The 16,148-nt window shown below is 48.6% G+C and overlaps 7 protein-coding genes across 7 annotated transcripts; 5 read left to right on the forward strand and 2 right to left on the reverse strand.

Moving 5' to 3' along the window:
- Positions 1 to 554: 554 nt before the first annotated feature.
- On the reverse strand, positions 555 to 1,401 carry N7506_011693 (sulfotransferase family protein; the record flags this gene model as incomplete). The annotated part of the gene is made up of 2 exons (XM_056960984.1): positions 555 to 1,261; positions 1,320 to 1,401. 2 exons carry the CDS (start codon positions 1,399 to 1,401, stop codon positions 555 to 557), a joined length of 789 nt encoding a protein of 262 aa, XP_056805518.1.
- Positions 1,402 to 1,714: 313 nt separating this feature from the next.
- On the forward strand, positions 1,715 to 3,365 carry N7506_011694 (cytochrome P450; the record flags this gene model as incomplete). The annotated part of the gene is made up of 4 exons (XM_056960985.1): positions 1,715 to 1,753; positions 1,800 to 2,915; positions 2,981 to 3,147; positions 3,200 to 3,365. The coding sequence occupies 4 exons, from the start codon at positions 1,715 to 1,717 to the stop codon at positions 3,363 to 3,365; spliced, it is 1,488 nt and encodes a 495-aa protein (XP_056805519.1).
- Positions 3,366 to 4,370: 1,005 nt separating this feature from the next.
- Positions 4,371 to 5,471, forward strand: N7506_011695 (NmrA/HSCARG family protein; the record flags this gene model as incomplete). Its single annotated transcript, XM_056960986.1, has 3 exons — positions 4,371 to 4,625; positions 4,680 to 4,833; positions 4,885 to 5,471. 3 exons carry the CDS (start codon positions 4,371 to 4,373, stop codon positions 5,469 to 5,471), a joined length of 996 nt encoding a protein of 331 aa, XP_056805520.1.
- A 980-nt stretch (positions 5,472 to 6,451) lies between these two features.
- On the forward strand, positions 6,452 to 9,553 carry N7506_011696 (non-ribosomal peptide synthetase; the record flags this gene model as incomplete). The annotated part of the gene is made up of 1 exon (XM_056960987.1): positions 6,452 to 9,553. The coding sequence occupies one exon, from the start codon at positions 6,452 to 6,454 to the stop codon at positions 9,551 to 9,553; it is 3,102 nt and encodes a 1,033-aa protein (XP_056805521.1).
- A 1,323-nt stretch (positions 9,554 to 10,876) lies between these two features.
- Positions 10,877 to 11,266, forward strand: N7506_011697 (uncharacterized protein; the record flags this gene model as incomplete). The annotated part of the gene is made up of 2 exons (XM_056960988.1): positions 10,877 to 10,997; positions 11,079 to 11,266. 2 exons carry the CDS (start codon positions 10,877 to 10,879, stop codon positions 11,264 to 11,266), a joined length of 309 nt encoding a protein of 102 aa, XP_056805522.1.
- A 743-nt stretch (positions 11,267 to 12,009) lies between these two features.
- Positions 12,010 to 12,250, reverse strand: N7506_011698 (uncharacterized protein; the record flags this gene model as incomplete). Its single annotated transcript, XM_056960989.1, has 2 exons — positions 12,010 to 12,133; positions 12,159 to 12,250. The coding sequence occupies 2 exons, from the start codon at positions 12,248 to 12,250 to the stop codon at positions 12,010 to 12,012; spliced, it is 216 nt and encodes a 71-aa protein (XP_056805523.1).
- A 1,818-nt stretch (positions 12,251 to 14,068) lies between these two features.
- On the forward strand, positions 14,069 to 16,004 carry N7506_011699 (serine/threonine-protein phosphatase 2B catalytic subunit; the record flags this gene model as incomplete). The annotated part of the gene is made up of 5 exons (XM_056960990.1): positions 14,069 to 14,186; positions 14,261 to 14,592; positions 14,653 to 14,910; positions 14,968 to 15,884; positions 15,947 to 16,004. 5 exons carry the CDS (start codon positions 14,069 to 14,071, stop codon positions 16,002 to 16,004), a joined length of 1,683 nt encoding a protein of 560 aa, XP_056805524.1.
- Between the last annotated feature and the right edge of the window lie 144 nt (positions 16,005 to 16,148).

The following is a 16,148-nucleotide window of genomic DNA, read 5'->3' on the forward strand; positions in this document are numbered from 1 at the left end:
CCACGAATAAGTGAAAGCGCACTTCACATCATGACAGGGGATTTTCTTTCTTGAGCAACATGCAAAATTCGGTCCAAGCAAAATCAGTCATAAGATGAGTGTTATACCAGGAACAAGTATTTCAAGCCACATATGCGGTCAGACATCCTCATAGTGAGATAGCACATCCAGCAAGGCTACGGGGGCCGATGTGATGACAGCGGCAGACGAAGATCATGGCGGGCTGAGGTGCATAGTTCGCTGCTATAGTACGGAATACGGAGTAAGATGGAGAGGGATGGATAAGGCACAGGGCACTGATTTGGGGCCGCGCATCCCAAACTCAGCCACAAACAGGTCATTTTTAAATGCAGCTAGCCCGGATGAGAATCGGGGGGTTGGATCCTTGTGGCTACCTAACAATCAGGGAACTTTACCACCGCTGACTGAATGAGGATATCCCTGCATAGACATCACACTATGTTGCAAATGCACTTCAAACATCTCAAAGGTGATTGGCTGTGTACTTCATGCCCCTGTGATTGAAACAAACATTCTCAATATGTGAGTTTATCTCACTTCTTCCAAACAAACAGTCCTAGTAGAACCCCTGCAACAAGAATGATGTACGCCAGCCAGGTTGTGAGAAGTCCGCCCAGAACAGCCCTGTCAGCCTTAGTTGCCCCCTCATTGAATTCATTCGTGTTGTTGACTCGTGGATATGGTGTCTTCGGCACAGGGATACCGAGGAATTCACACAACGGCTCCCACCCATCTCCCAGCTTCAGCTCAAGGAATCTCTCCGGGCTAACTCCCTTTCGCACTCGCTCATTATGTTCTAAGAAGCGTTGCTTGGCGAGATCACCGGAATAGTCATTGTTGCAGATGACCCTGTACGCGGTCTTGACCATACGGAGCTCGGGCCCCAAACCATTGGGCTCAAAATATTGCAGAATGTTTAGCAATGGTTTTTGAAGCCATGGAATTATGGTGCTGCTGACAGACCGGAACCAGGAGTCGGCAGAGCGCGAGGTGAGAATTATCTTGACATCTGGATAGAGACGGTGAAAGTCATCCCAGAAAAGACAGGCAGGGATATCGAGAAGCGCATCGTATTTGCCTCTGAGGTTATCGAAGTCTTTTCGATCGTAGGTACCGGTTGAGTTGAAGAATTTGCGGTTCATTGCGTCCGTCCATTGGTTGTACATGAGTTTCGGGCTTTCGATGGGCTCACACATGTGCCATGGAGTGTATCCCAGCTCCTTTAAAGCGAGGTAGAGTGCTGAAATAACAGTCAAACGTTAGTAGAGACCAGACTATCTGTTAGGAAAGGCACATACAAGCAGTTCCAGTCCGTGAAAGACCTGCGACTACAAGTCGAAGTGGTTTCTGGGCCTGAGTAGACGATACTGGAGAGCTCATGATTGACCAGGTTGACAGAGCGCGTTTTCAAAATAACAAAAGAGCACAAAGGATGTCAAGATTTCCAAAGGCAAAAGAGCTCGAAGAAAATAATTATCTGCTTAAACGAGATTATGGCTAGTTACGCAGCTGAAGTCTGGTGTGGCGGCCTCAGAGTGCACCAAAACAGAGTGGTAAAGGCGACGGTCTTCGGGTCTAGTCAATCTCAAGATTTCTCCTCAAGATTTCTCCTTACATTGTGACACTTTCACTTTACTTTCCATTCCCCTTTGATCATTCACCAATTCACACTCACACGCTTTATAACCATAAGATGGAGTTCCTCGAATGGCTTGGAATTTTAACAGGCTTGGTAGGGAGTCGTCAAGATCCTCTTGAGCTGTTTTGACATGTCCTAGTTCTTTGCATTTCACATCGGCCTTGCAGTTTACAATGTGTTCCTTCATCCGCTACGAAATTACGCAGGCCCAAAGCTCGACGCAGCATCCCAGCTTGTTTACGTATACCATATGTTGAAAGGCGACAGCTGCAGGTATATCTCAAGTCTACACGAGAGATATGGCGAAGTTGTCCGTACCGGCCCGAATGAAGTCTCATACATGACGGTTTCCGCAAACAAGACAATCTTTGGAAGCAAGACGACCGAAGAAATGGCATTTGAAAAGAATCCGGCCGTCTATATCCAGGGATCTGGGGCAGCTCAGAACATACTATTCGCGAGTACTCGTGAGCACCCGCGTTTCAAAAAGCTCATGGCACCTGCATTCTCAGAGCAGGCTATCAAAGAGCAAGAGCCGATGATCCAAACATACACCAGTCTAATGATTGATGCATTGCGGTACAACCGGTCAGGAGAAGCTTACTATCCCGACAAAGACGGGATCGTGAATATGGGAGCTTGGGTCAATTTCATCATCTTCGACATTTTGAGCTCACTGTCCTTTGGGAAACCCGTGGGATGTCTCCCTTCTGCTGACTATCATCCATGGGCGTACGTGATCTTTGGGGCAATGAAACATTCGCACTTTGTGCAGTGTGCTCATAGGCTGAAGCCATATCACCACCTTCTACAAAGGCTTATCCCAGACGAGATCAGTGCCCCATATGAGACTCATATGGAGAATGCTCGTAGATACCTAAGAGATAGGGAACAAGAAAAGAGCGTGTCTCGCGCGGACTTTGCATCCTTCATTTTGAAAGGAATGACCGAGGATGAACTTTTGGATAACATCAACATTTTGGCTACAGCAGGAAGTGAGACCACTGCGACCACCATCTCTTCAGCCCTCTACTACCTTGTTCACAACCCGGAGAGCTACCAGAAACTAGTCGAAGAGATCCGATCGAGCTATGGATCCGAGGACGAAATCACATTCAACTCCGTGAGCACCCTCGCTTATCTCAAGGCTGTTATTCAAGAGACTTTTCGCATTCACCCGTCTGTTCCAGTTGGTTTGCACCGCATTACACCCAAGTCAGGCAGCCACATTGATGGAAAATGGGTACCAGGAGGGGTACGATCATCCTTTCTCCTCTTTGAACCAGCAACAGGTATTTGGCTTAGCTGAATTGTGTTTAGACATGGGTCTCGGTGGCCCTGCTGGCGGCTTACAGATCTCCGAAATACTGGCGTCGTCCAGATGAGTTCATTCCAGAGCGATGGCTCGGAGACCCCGAATTCGAATCAGACAACCGGCAAATCTGGGCACCGTTTTCTATTGGACCAAGAAAATGCGTTGGAATAAAGTGCGTGAATTTACCCGTAGGAGCAGGGGTTGTGCTGACTTGACCCTATCAGCCTGGCATATCTGAACATGCGCCTGATTATTACTCGGCTGTTGTGGAACTTTGACCTCAAAGCCCGCCCAGACAATGTTGATCCACATGAGATGAAGGAGTATGGGGTCTGGCAAGGTCTGGTTCCGCTGAACCTGAAGCTCCGTGATGCACGCGCTGCCAAGTGATGGGCTGAAATCCTGGGGTGTGGAATACGAGTTTGTGATCTACATGCAGAACGGCCCGAGCGAACAAACTTGCGTGGTACATGAACCTATGGAATTGGCGCTTTTTGTTTGATAAAACAGGTCATAAGAGCTGAAGACAAGGTACATCTGGAGGTCTTCAAGACTCACCGTTCGCTGTCAGAATTTAGCATTGATGGGACGGTAGACGCTGCATACATGCATGGTTGACAGTGGAGCTCTTGAATATTTACAAATAACGGGCGCTATTATATTCGATCGAGTTGGATTCTCATTTCATGGGTGACGTTCCATGGGTGCCCAAATGAGAACTTTGGGTCCCATGAGTAACTCCCACAAGCCCAAATTATCTCTATGCATGTAGCGCTGGAACCCTAACCGTGTAATATCTCGTGCCTCTCTACCCCTTCGTAAGGCTAGATGTCATAAATGATACATAAAACCCCATCAGAGAGTTTGAAATTGCTCTCATCTGCCAAGAGCAATCAGAGAAGATACCAAGCTGCACCCCAGACATTACAGGGGTTGGTATCGTGCGGATCAGTGATGGAGCTTTGTGGCTGGCTGTCACCAGTGGAGGGTAACGGGCCGCATTTTCAAAAGATCTAAGTGACACTAGTCTTCCAGCTTTCACCAGGAGCACTGACACTTTGAATTAATCACCTAAATGACATCCTATAGGCGAGGGTCTGTCTATTAGACTCTTTCTCAAGGCGAGCGGATCTAGACTGACTCAGGTTATCACACTGCATTACAGCCACGTAGAGATGAGTACCTGAGAAAGCGCAGTCTAAATTCTGTTTATTTCGAAAGTAGGGAAAGTCCTTGCTTTTTTTGATCAACGTGTGCAACTTCTATTAGCCGCGTATTCTTAGGTGTTGGGAGGAGGGAGTTGGTTCGTGCTGCCCTGAGCCTCTCTCTATTCATCCATCCCATTGATTCCTGAAGTCTCTCTTACCCAGACTTCTAAAAATTTGACTATCTACGATGAACACTAAAGCGCTGCGTATTACTGTATTTGGAGCCACAGGCAACCAGGGAGGATCGGTGGCTCGGTCTTTGCTTCAAAATCCCACATTTCAGGTCCGAGGCATCACCCGCGACCCCGAATCGGATGCCAGTGATAAGCTTGCTACAGAGGGCGCCGAGGTCGTTCAAGCAAATGGGTTTGACTATGACCAAATGGTAGCAGCATTTCAAGACTCATGGGGCGCCTTTGTGAACATCAATTCCGATGACAAGGTCTGTTAGACTCCAAAGACTATCAATGATTTTGCTAATAGCTAAGCTGCATAGGTTTTTAAAGAAGCGGATGGTCCAAACGAATTTGATATGGGAAAGATAATCGTTGATGCCGCTGTGGAAGCAGGTGTACAATGTTTCGTATTCAGTTCGGGACCACCATGTACCGAGATGACGAACGGCGAAGTCCAAATGAAAGCCATGGACAGTGAGTAAGGCAGACATCCTTTCATTGCTCTCTGATTGACTGGATAAAAAGTGAAACACAAGATCGAACAATATGCCAGAAAGCTAGAAGCCTTTCAGACAGTCATTCCAATCGGAGCCGGCTGGTTCCTGGAAAACTTCCTCGCCAAGGAGGTTGCCCCTGTGTTTGGAGGTTTCCCTCACATTCCAGACACTGAAGGGTATTTGAATTTCCGTGTTCCTTTCTGGGGCGGAGAGGAAAATGTCCCCTGGCTGAGCATCTCCGATGACTTTGGCGATATTGTTCACGGAGTCTTTCTAGATCCTATTCGATGGAATGGGCATTTTGTGCATGGTGTCAGCGATATTCGAACATTTGAGGATATTGTGATGGATTTTGCAACGGCCACTAATCTCAAGGCAAGATTTGATCCTATCTTGCCAGATTGGAAGGCTTTTGATACCCACGGCATCCACGAGTTGGAAGATGTTAAACTCATGTTTGGATTTACTCAGATCACTGGTGGAAGGTACTTTGCGGAGCCCACTGAGAACACCACAGCTGCCGTTTTGAAGCGTGCAGTCGCAGAGGCTTTGGGATGGCCAGAAGAAAGGAAATATTTGGTGACGGCCAGCCAATGGTTCGCGGCTCGGTTTTGAGACTGCAATATCTTCTTTGTCACATATGGTTTGAACACTTGGTCCAGTAATTTCAAATGTTTTATCATTACAATACAGGCGTCGGTATCAAGTCATGCCTACTCCGTTTGAGAGAGCCAGCCGTAGATCCCTTGATCAACAGTAGCCAACGTCCCTGTCTAGTCGTAATAGGAGATTACAAAATGCGGTAAACACATGCATCGTTGTAAGCACCCGGTCAGTTTTGTTAGTGCTCACGAACGCCCTTGTAGATCACTGGGTACATCTGCACCAGGGAGGCGTTAAAGTTGTGCCAGAAGGGGTATGAACACATATCAACTTTTGACAGGGCTCGATAAATCCTTTCACCTTTTGAGTTCAAGGCCCATCACTTCAACGAGAGCTTGTGATAGTGGCGCTGAGTTATAACTTTTGATCTGGCCCGAATGTACCTTGTGTGAACCCTCAGTTATCCAGTCGGAGTAAAGCAGTCAGCCAAAGCATCAACCCTCAAACACCTATGATGTGTTGATTTGATGGCGAGCTGACTCGCTCCGGGTATGATCGGGCAGATGGCATAAAACCTTGGAATCTTGAGGCGGGCTGAGCACAACTCCTGCGCGTGTGTCCCTTTTGGTCGTCCACCCACCCACTTACAGGTGTTGATAGGAATCGATGAGCGGCAAAGAACAAACAAAGCCAAATGCGATCAATGGTATCTCATACTTGGACACACTTGCTCTTTTCATGGCTCAGCCAGCCAGCCAGCCAGCCAGCGTGCCATCATTGCATGGCTGAGAGGAGTTCGCGTTGTGGCTGATCTTGTGCGGGATCAACAGAGACGGCTGGGTCGTACCTAGGCGGCATACAGCGAGGAAATGCAGTCTCAAAAATAGACATCCATGCCAAACTGAGTATATAGCGTGTAGGTCCAGGTACAAGGCGTAGTACAGAGCGCACCATCACGTCTTTTTGAGTATCTTTGACACCACTTGACATCAATGCCGTCGCAGATACTATCTAACTTGGAAGAGTATGAGCTGACCGTTGATCAAAACATTGGTCTCGGTCAGCTATTTTACATCCAGATGAAACGAAACCCTGCATCAATCGCCGTATTTGATGAAAGCGAGCAACTCAACTATCAAGAGCTGCATTCGGCCGCACTGATTATTGCTCAGAGTCTCAAAGAGGAGCAGATCAAGTTTGAAGAGCCGGTTGGCATTATCGTGCAGCATGGCATCGCAGATGTGGTAGCCCAGATGGGAATTATATATGCTGGTGGAAGCTGCGCTCCAATGGATCCCACTCTACCAGATGGCCTCATTCAGACTCGTTTGGAGAGACTCCATGCAAGATGCATAGTGGTAGACGACACCAACAAAGGTCGAAGTCTTAGTTTTCGCCGTCTCGGTGTCAACAGCAAGACACAGGCAACATCCAAAGAGTCATGGATGTCTTGGTTATCAAAATCAGAATTCCCTTTACCGACAACCCTCGAACATCGATCTCATTTGATTCATACCTCGGGGACAACCAGCGAGCCAAAGGCGGTGCAGATTGCTGCGCGTTCCATCCTACAAATTGTGTATCATGCACCCTTTGAGGCGATTGAGAAGACCAATACTGTAGCTCATGTCAACAACACCAGTTTTGACGTCGCGTTGTTTGATATATGGGTGCCCCTATTACGCGGTGCGCGTATCGCAGTATTGAGCAAAGCCACCCTTCTCAACCTGCCGGCCATGGCAGCTGCCATTGACCAAATGGGGATTAACATTATGGCCACCACTACCGCTCTGTTGAACCTTGCAGCCACGACATATCCACGTGCATTTGCGCAATTGAAGACGTGTTTCATTGGCGGCGAAGCAGCAAATGTGACGGCACTTCAGGCAATTTTGACGCAAGGCCCGCCCCGCCAACTGATAAATGCTTATGGCCCCACTGAGTGTTGTATTTTTTGCTTGGCGCATGAAGTTACCCTTGACGACACCTCAAGAGGGTCCGTCAGTATTGGGAGACCAGTGGGCAAGACGGTCGCGCGCATCTGTGGTGAGGATGGAAGCCCTGTTGCGGACGGCGAGGAGGGGGAACTTTGGATTGCTGGTGCCGGCGTGTCATCTGGTTATGTGGACCAGCCTGCGAAGAATTCGGCCTGCTTCGTTATTATCAGCGAGGAGAACAAGATTCAACGATTCTATCGCACCGGCGATAGGGTCAGACGGAGAATCAATGATGGACAGATTGACTATGTAGGGCGTCAGGATCATCAGGTCAAAGTCCGCGGCTACCGAATTGAGCTCGAAGCGGTTGAAGCCGCAATGTTGAGGACTGGTCAGTTCTCCGACGTGGCTGCATTGAAAGCAGAAGCTAGTGAAGGGGCTGGGTCTATCCTCGTCGCTTTCGCGGTTTCAGTTTCCTCAAAGCCTCAAGCCATTTTGAAGGCGACGAAGTCACTCAACCAAGCTCTTCCAGCATACATGGTACCTCAGATTGAATTGATTCCACAACTACCTCTCAACAGCCATGGAAAAGTCGACCGAAAGCACCTGTCTCAGCTTTACCGCAAGCGTTGGACAGATCACAAAGCCCCTAGCGCTCATAAAGGTACAGGTACCACCCAAGACCGGCTGGCCAGTCTATGGCAGGACATTTTGGGTATATCATCTGTACTTGTTGACACAGAGACCGACTTCTTCCACCTTGGCGCCACGTCTTTGCAGGCCTCGCTTCTGATCAGCCGTATTCGTCAGAATTTCAACACAAGCGTCTCGCTCTTGACATTGTACGACAACTCCACTCTCGGGAGATTGGCAATTGTGGTTGAAAGGGCCAATGTGAACGGAGCAAAATCCGAAACCATCCGCCATGAGCAGTCAGTTTGGGTTGAAGACACGAAAGTCGCCGATGATCTCGTTCCACCTTCAGGGCCGGTGGTTAATTGGCGCCGTGATACAGAAGGACGTGTGTTTTTCACCGGAGCCACAGGCTTTGTCGGTGCATTCATGGTGGCAGATCTCCTTCGCATGCGAGAGGTGCATCAAGTGGGATGCTTGGTTCGAGCTTCTGATGTGAACTCGGGATTCGAACGACTCAAGAGTGCAATGGTAAAATACGGCCAATGGGAAGACCGATTTTCTGACAAGATATTGGTGCTCTGTGGCTCACTGGAAGACGTCTATCTAGGCATGGGGTATGAGCGCTTCCATGAGATAGCCAAGTGGGCAAGCGTGGTCTTTCACTTGGGTGCTCGGGTTAACTACACGCAACCTTACTCAATGCACCGTCCCGCAAACGTTGTTGGGACCAGGAACATACTGCGGCTTGCAAGTACAGGCAGGAACAAAGCCTTGCACTACGTCTCCAGCATTTCATGTTTCGGTCCCACCGGTTTTGTGACAGGCACATCAACAATCACAGAGGATGAGCCTCTCCTGAAACATGTTGTGGCGCTCCCATACGACCATGGATACGCCCAAAGTCAATGGGTAGTTGAAGGGTTATTGAGACGCGTCATGGACCGCAACTTTCCCGTGGCTGTCTACCGCCCAGGCTTCATCACGGGACACAGTCGCACAGGCGCGTGTAATTTGGACGATTTCTTCAGTCGATTGATACACTCTTGCACTGAGATTGGATATTATCCGTTACTGCCGAATCAGCGCAAGGAGTTCGTCCCCGTGGACTACGTCAATGCCACCATCTTGCATATTGCGGGATTGCCGGCGAGTTCGTCTTTAGGTCATGCGTATCACATTGTGCCTCCCAGTCGTGAGGAATCAATCGATATGAATCATACGATGGAGTTGGCTGGTGCGGTTTTAGGTGGCTCCATGAAGGGCTTACCCTACTCAGAATGGGTTGATGTGTTGAGTGAGAAAGTTCCCGAGCGGCTGCAGCCACTTCAACCGATGTTGGCAGAAAGGGCGCATGGGGCCATGACTCGGTGGGAGCTGTATGAGAACATGCCGCTGTACGACACCACAAATACTGCCCGGGCTCTAAAGAGTTATCCAGGAGGTCTTCGATTTCCGGTGCTGGATAGAAGCCTTATGGAGAAGTATGTGGGATGTCTCGATGCCGGAGCCTCAGTTGTGTGACAGTCGTGCCGAATCGATTGCCTGTGGATCCAAGCAGTATCTCATTGAGACAGACCCTGGGCATTCATGCCAATATGTTCCAGAAGCGTGCTAAAGCTTCAGCGAGACTTTTTGGAAAATCCACCTCGGCGCGCGAGGACGATCGATTCTTGCCCGACTAGCGATCGATTTGCAGATTGATTATTGTGTTGGTAGTCATTACAGAGTATGAGATGAAGAAAAATTTCGACATAGTAATTCCAACAACGCAAGGAAATGCTGCGCAATAGAGCAACACCTCCTCGCGGTCAACCCTCGAAGCTGTAATCTGTGCGTTTGCACTGTTTGCACAGCAAAGCGGTCAGTTGCTGAGTTGCTGCTATCTTGGGGCTTCAGGCTAGTCTCGACTCTCAACACTCCGCAATGACATTGTTCTTCGGTACCTATTGTTGAAAACGCCAATAATACTTCAAACAGCTCCGCGGATAAACGCCAAGGGGGCATCGCCAAGGGGTACTACCCAACCCCTATTTGGCTCGAAGGCACAAGTCTTGCCATATTTATGTAACAAATACTACCCCTCGAGCCCTAAAGGCTTGATCGATTGAATCATATCCTACAGTCTGCACAATTCTTGCCATAGACAGAGTGCCTCATTGTCAAGCCCCTTGGTATCCATGGATGATCTAGTGATGTCATCTCAGTCTGACATCTCCCTCCTGGATTACTAGTAGCAAAACCTTGAGACATCCTTGTTGATTGGAAATACCCCTCATTCCAAGGTTTAAACTACTGGATTTGGTGACGCCGCCGGGGGTTGTACAACGTTGTTAAATTGTGATGACTTGGACATATATCCGATTTGGTATCACACGTAGTCAGACCCAAAGGGCTGGGCACCTGTTCTAGACTTCCCCAAGCTTAAGCTTATATTGAACTTTAGTCTTTGAACCGCCCTACGAAGCACTTATTTGAGGTATTTGCGTATGAACGGACTTCGTGGGGTTGCTTTTCGCGGGTTGCCCACTGCGGTTGTCGAATCATTTCCGCTCAAGGGTGACATGAGACTTGAAGTCTCCTCTCCGCTTGCAAATTAGGAAATTATGGCAACCTGGTGTTACCTAGAATTAAGAGCTCATGACCGCCGGATAGAGACTGATGGTGCTTGTCGAACCTTAGCATAGAGAGAATGAACATAGATCTCAGTGATAGTGTCAAGGAAAACACATAAATATGTCCAGTCTCGCTAGTGGTCTCGTCTTCTCTTGACCTGACCAGGCACCGACTGTTATACACTTGAATCCTTCCAATAACTATCTCAAAGACTTTCAAGTTTCGAGCAACATGCTTTCCAAAGTTTGCGTGACTATTGGCCTCATCTTGGCTGGAGCCCAGGCTCAACAGGCTGCCAATTGCCAGTACCAGTCGCTCAAGTGTGGCTCAGTGCTGCTTGCTGCCCCATACAGTAAGCCTCGTTCTTTCCATTGTCTGACAGATGAATATAGAGAAAGAGACAAAAACTGACTTGGAAATCTTTCTTGGGCAGGCTATACTGTTGAGCAACTTACTGCAGCTGTGAACGACACTGTGTCGATTCCCACTATCACTACGGCTCAGCTATCCGCGACCCTATTTCACTGCACCGATATCCTTGGAACAATCACTGGAAATGCGTACTGCTTCGCGGGTTGTGACACCAAGCCCGGTGTCAGGAACGACCAGTGCGTCCTGTAATCAATGAGAAATGTCGAAATTTAGGGATGTCTGTGACAGGAATACTGCCCGATTGGCATTTAACCATAGCAGTGACAAGTGTGGACTTTGAGGAATTGCTTTCAATTCTTGATCCATAGTACTAGCCTAGAACATACTCCCTCTATGTCCTACGTATAATTCAGGTTGTCGGTATCGTCAGTCTAGTAGGACTATCAGGCATTCATTCGCTTCTAGACAGACTATGTTAGTTACCAATTTTGTTGAAATTGCAGAACTCTTGCATTGAAGCTTCAATGTAACTTGTAAGTTGTATTCCTAGCTCAAGTCGACCGATATTGAGGTTTAAGAAGGACATATTGAGCATCTCAGTGGCATTTATTTGTGGAATACGAGTGTCAATTTCATAACAAATACCTGAGAGCATTTTCAATGACTGAGTATAACTAATATCAGTGGAGCACGAGATAAATTGCCTGTCGGGAGCAGTGCGCTGTGCCTTGAGGGCTCTCATCTCTCGCTTTTCCCCCTCATCCGTTTTACATCAGTTATGGCCACTTTTGGTCTCCGTTTACCTGATGCATATTATCAAAAACAATGGAGATCAGAGCACGAGCCACTTTGAACTGTCTGGATGATAGCAACCGCTCGGCAGATGTTATGTCATATTACCTGTGTTAAAGCTTCATAGACAACATATAGAACTCATGTATTTATGTAAGCTATTAATCTTTGACGAGCCAACAACTAACATATTTCAAGGTTCAGCCCTTATAATCATTCCACGAATGGGGAGACTGCCAACAAGAGTAAAGATACTGCTCAAAACCAGAGCAAGCAGCGCTCTCAGACTCAAAGCGGCATGGTCCGATGGCACGATCATTCAACCTGATGCACTGAAGATACCTCGTACCTACCACCTGCCAGGTGGTCAGTTTCTGAGGTTATCTGGGACCCAGTAGTGTGGTCATAGTCAAGCCATTTGCCGGTGCGTTCATCATACATGTTGCGCAATTTCCCCCAAAGCAGATAGTCTGACATTGCCTGTAACAGGACACCGGGGCTGGAGTAGTCACTGTGACAGTCACTGTCGTAGAGGCTTGAGAGAGTTTGCATTGGTCATCGCTAGTAGCATCAGGCGTCGCCAGACACCCTCGACGCAGAAACTGTTGCCCACAATACCTCCGTAGATATCTTCACATCGGTATATGACCTGATAAAGCTGAGCCACGGTGAGCTGTGGAATTGATGATGTTTGATTGACTGCCGCCGTCAATTCAGAAATCGAATATCCTTTTCAAATTTGTCAGTTCCCGATCCTTCAACCATCGGTCGTGTGATGTGTTAAAGAGTTTGGACACCGGCCAAGGGGTTCCATACCGTAGAGAGTGGCGAGGGTGGTGCCGCACTTGTCTGCTTGATAGATGCAGGGTCTGACAAACGATTGGACTCCGATCGCGAAGTATAGCGAAGTCAGGGGTATTCCGCTCCATGCGATCCTGCACATCTTGCTTTGCGTATACCAGCACTTTTAGAATAATTGGAAGAATAAGGTGCTTATACCATGGGGTCAGAGGTAGATATGATCTATGAATATGCCCAGTACCGTTTTAATTACTGTCTAGTCAGAAGTCACATTAGTTCTTAGTTGGATATTCCCAAACTCAAGTTCCTATCTATTGCACATTGATATAAGCGTCACATTGAGGAAATGCAACCCCGGAACACGATGAAGAGAAGGTAGTGTCATTGTATTCCCTGAAAAGCCTTCTCATTTGATACAGCAGGGGTTTTCTTTTCTCAGCCTGGAGCAAGAGTGGGGGTTGGGCCCTTCGGGGAAGTTCGAAGGTTTAAATTTCTTGAGCCAGCCCTGGAGGTAGTACTACGGGGAAAGCCCTGGGCGCGGGAAGTCTCAAGGGGATTGTAGTATTGCAAAAATTCTAGCCCAATCCATGATGCAGTCAGTTTTGTTTGGACACTACCTCCCAAGTCACTAGTACTTGTTGGACAAGTACTACCGCTGCCTTTTGCTTGTCGCCGAATTGAAGCGAACTTAATGTCAGCGTACCTTCAACACCTGAAGGATTCAAAGAAGACACATATATCATTGAGGATATCAGTCTCTAGTGAGGGTTCTGAAGTCCATGGGTTGCAGCTATGAGGAATACTGCTCATGCAGATCATCCACCCTGCATGCCTCAGATGTAGCGGTCTAGGCAAATCGGGCCTAGGCAGGTTCAATAAGCTCTGCTAATTGAAGCCTCAACCCAGCGAAGCTTGAGGCTACAAGATATCTGTCAAATCAAGGGTCGGGATGAGCGCCGTCCAGGCAAACATGGAGAAATTGGAAATCAGGTGAATCTGATACGGGTAGCGTGGGGTAAAACCGGAATCAGAGACCGGTGCCTGAGGCACTCAAAGGTCAGCTGTGAGGCTGAAGTCGAAACGAATTCTGTCTGTCAACCCAAAAAAAGAGTTGTTGCATAAGAGCAGAAGACAAACAAGACCGGAGAAAGAAGAATCACGATCGAAGTTGGTGTGATCCACCGATCTAGCAGGACGGCCCAGAAGGCCGCTTATCCAATTTGTTTCTCTTTTTCCCAACTGCAACATTTCCCCAAACACACGACCAACCTCTCCCCTCCCAACTGGGTTATATCGTTATTCTTCTGGTCTTTTCTGGATATTTACATCCGAGATTCTATTGATCTCGTCCTCTTCACCCTGGGAGCTTCCCGCCCCCGCTGAACTCACCCCGCTACGACCTCCGCGCGCTTCTCCTCTTCCCCTTTACTCCAGATTTCATACAATTCAACCGCCACCATGGATCGAGCTCTGGCACGCGCGGTGACCGAGAAGAAGCCGGTACCGGAGATTGATTTCACATTGCACACCATGGAGGACAACACGCAGGTGTCGACAATGGAGCGGGTGGTCAAAGGTAAGCATTGCCGCGGCCTCGGTCGCTTTCGCAAGATGCAGTCCCTGATCACTAACGGCGTTGTTCACTGGCAGAGGTCCAAGCGCCCGCCCTCAGCTACCCTCCGGATGATATGTTTTGGTCGCCCGATGATCCCTCCAAGCCCAATCTCCAGTACCTGAAGCAGCACCTGTATCGTGAAGGCCGCCTTTCGGAAGAGCAGGCGCTATGGATTATTCACGCCGGTACGGAGGTTTTGAGGTCCGAGCCCAACCTCCTCGAAATGGATGCGCCTATCACAGTCTGCGGTGATGTTCACGGCCAATACTATGATCTGATGAAGCTATTTGAGGTCGGTGGCGACCCCTCAGAAACACGATACTTGTTTTTGGGTGACTACGTCGACCGTGGTTATTTCAGTATTGAGGTGCGTCATATATCTTCCTGGGGCATCTAGAGGGCATCCCCTGACATTTTGACTCCACAGTGCGTCCTATATCTGTGGGCATTGAAGATCTGGTACCCTAATTCGCTTTGGCTACTGCGGGGTAACCACGAATGCCGTCATTTGACGGATTACTTCACCTTCAAGCTGGAGTGCAAGCACAAGTACAGCGAGAAAATCTACGAGGCATGCCTGGAGTCCTTCTGCTCGCTGCCGTTGGCGGCTGTTATGAACAAGCAATTCCTTTGCATCCACGGTGGTCTGAGCCCAGAGCTCCATACTCTTGAAGATATCAAGGCCGTAAGTACCTGTCATTTGCCTCGAAACATGACAAATGGAAACTCATATAACAAACAGATCGATCGCTTCCGCGAGCCCCCCACTCACGGGCTTATGTGTGATATTCTGTGGGCCGATCCTCTGGAGGAATTCGGTCAAGAAAAGACTGGCGATTTCTTCATCCATAACAGTGTGCGCGGTTGCTCTTACTTCTTCTCTTATCCAGCTGCTTGTGCATTCTTGGAGAAGAACAACTTGCTCTCCATTATCCGAGCACACGAAGCCCAGGATGCTGGGTACCGCATGTACAGGAAGACCCGGACGACTGGTTTCCCTAGTGTCATGACAATTTTCAGTGCGCCAAACTACCTGGACGTTTACAACAACAAGGCAGCTGTCCTCAAGTATGAGAACAATGTCATGAACATCCGCCAATTCAACTGTACCCCGCACCCATACTGGCTTCCCAACTTCATGGATGTTTTCACCTGGTCCCTGCCGTTCGTTGGTGAGAAGATCACCGATATGCTCATCGCCATTCTCAACACCTGCTCCAAGGAGGAGTTGGAGGACGAGACACCTACATCCGTCTCTCCCGTGGAGACTAACAACCCGATCTCGCCTCCTCCTAACCAAGACCCCGAATCCAGCGAGTTCAAGCGACGTGCCATCAAGAACAAGATTCTTGCCATCGGTCGTCTCTCTCGTGTGTTCCAGGTTCTCCGTGAGCAGTCCGAGAGTGTGACTGAGCTGAAGACGGCGGCTGGCGGCCGTCTTCCTGCAGGAACTCTTATGCTTGGTGCGGAAGGTATTAAGCAGGCCATTCACAACTTCGAGGATGCCCGCAAGGTTGATATCCAGAACGAGCACCTTCCTCCTAGTCAGGAAGAGGTTATTGCCAAGAGTGAGGAAAACCGCCGTGTGGCTCTAGAGCGGGCTGAGCATGAAGCGGCTAACGACGCTGGACTTGCCACCGTTGCTCGCCGGATCAGCATGTAAGTCTTCACCGTTCTGACAACTTTTTCTCTACGAATTCAAAGCTAATCATTATCAATAGGTCTGCTGGGGCCGGCCGCCCTCGTCCCAGATCGCGAGATCCCCCCACGGATGCTTAAAAGGCTGTAAATGTGCCCGATTTGAGATATTATGACACGACCTATTCATTCTTTCTTCCTGTCCTCCAGCGCACACACCCTTTGCCCCGACACGATTGACACGATACCCTATCTATCTGCTTGATCCTACCTCTCCTCTTGTCT

This window comes from Penicillium brevicompactum (assembly GCF_028827555.1).
Source record: "Penicillium brevicompactum strain IBT 35665 chromosome Unknown utg000009l_segment0_segment0, whole genome shotgun sequence".
Taxonomy (NCBI): Eukaryota; Fungi; Ascomycota; class Eurotiomycetes; order Eurotiales; family Aspergillaceae; genus Penicillium; species Penicillium brevicompactum.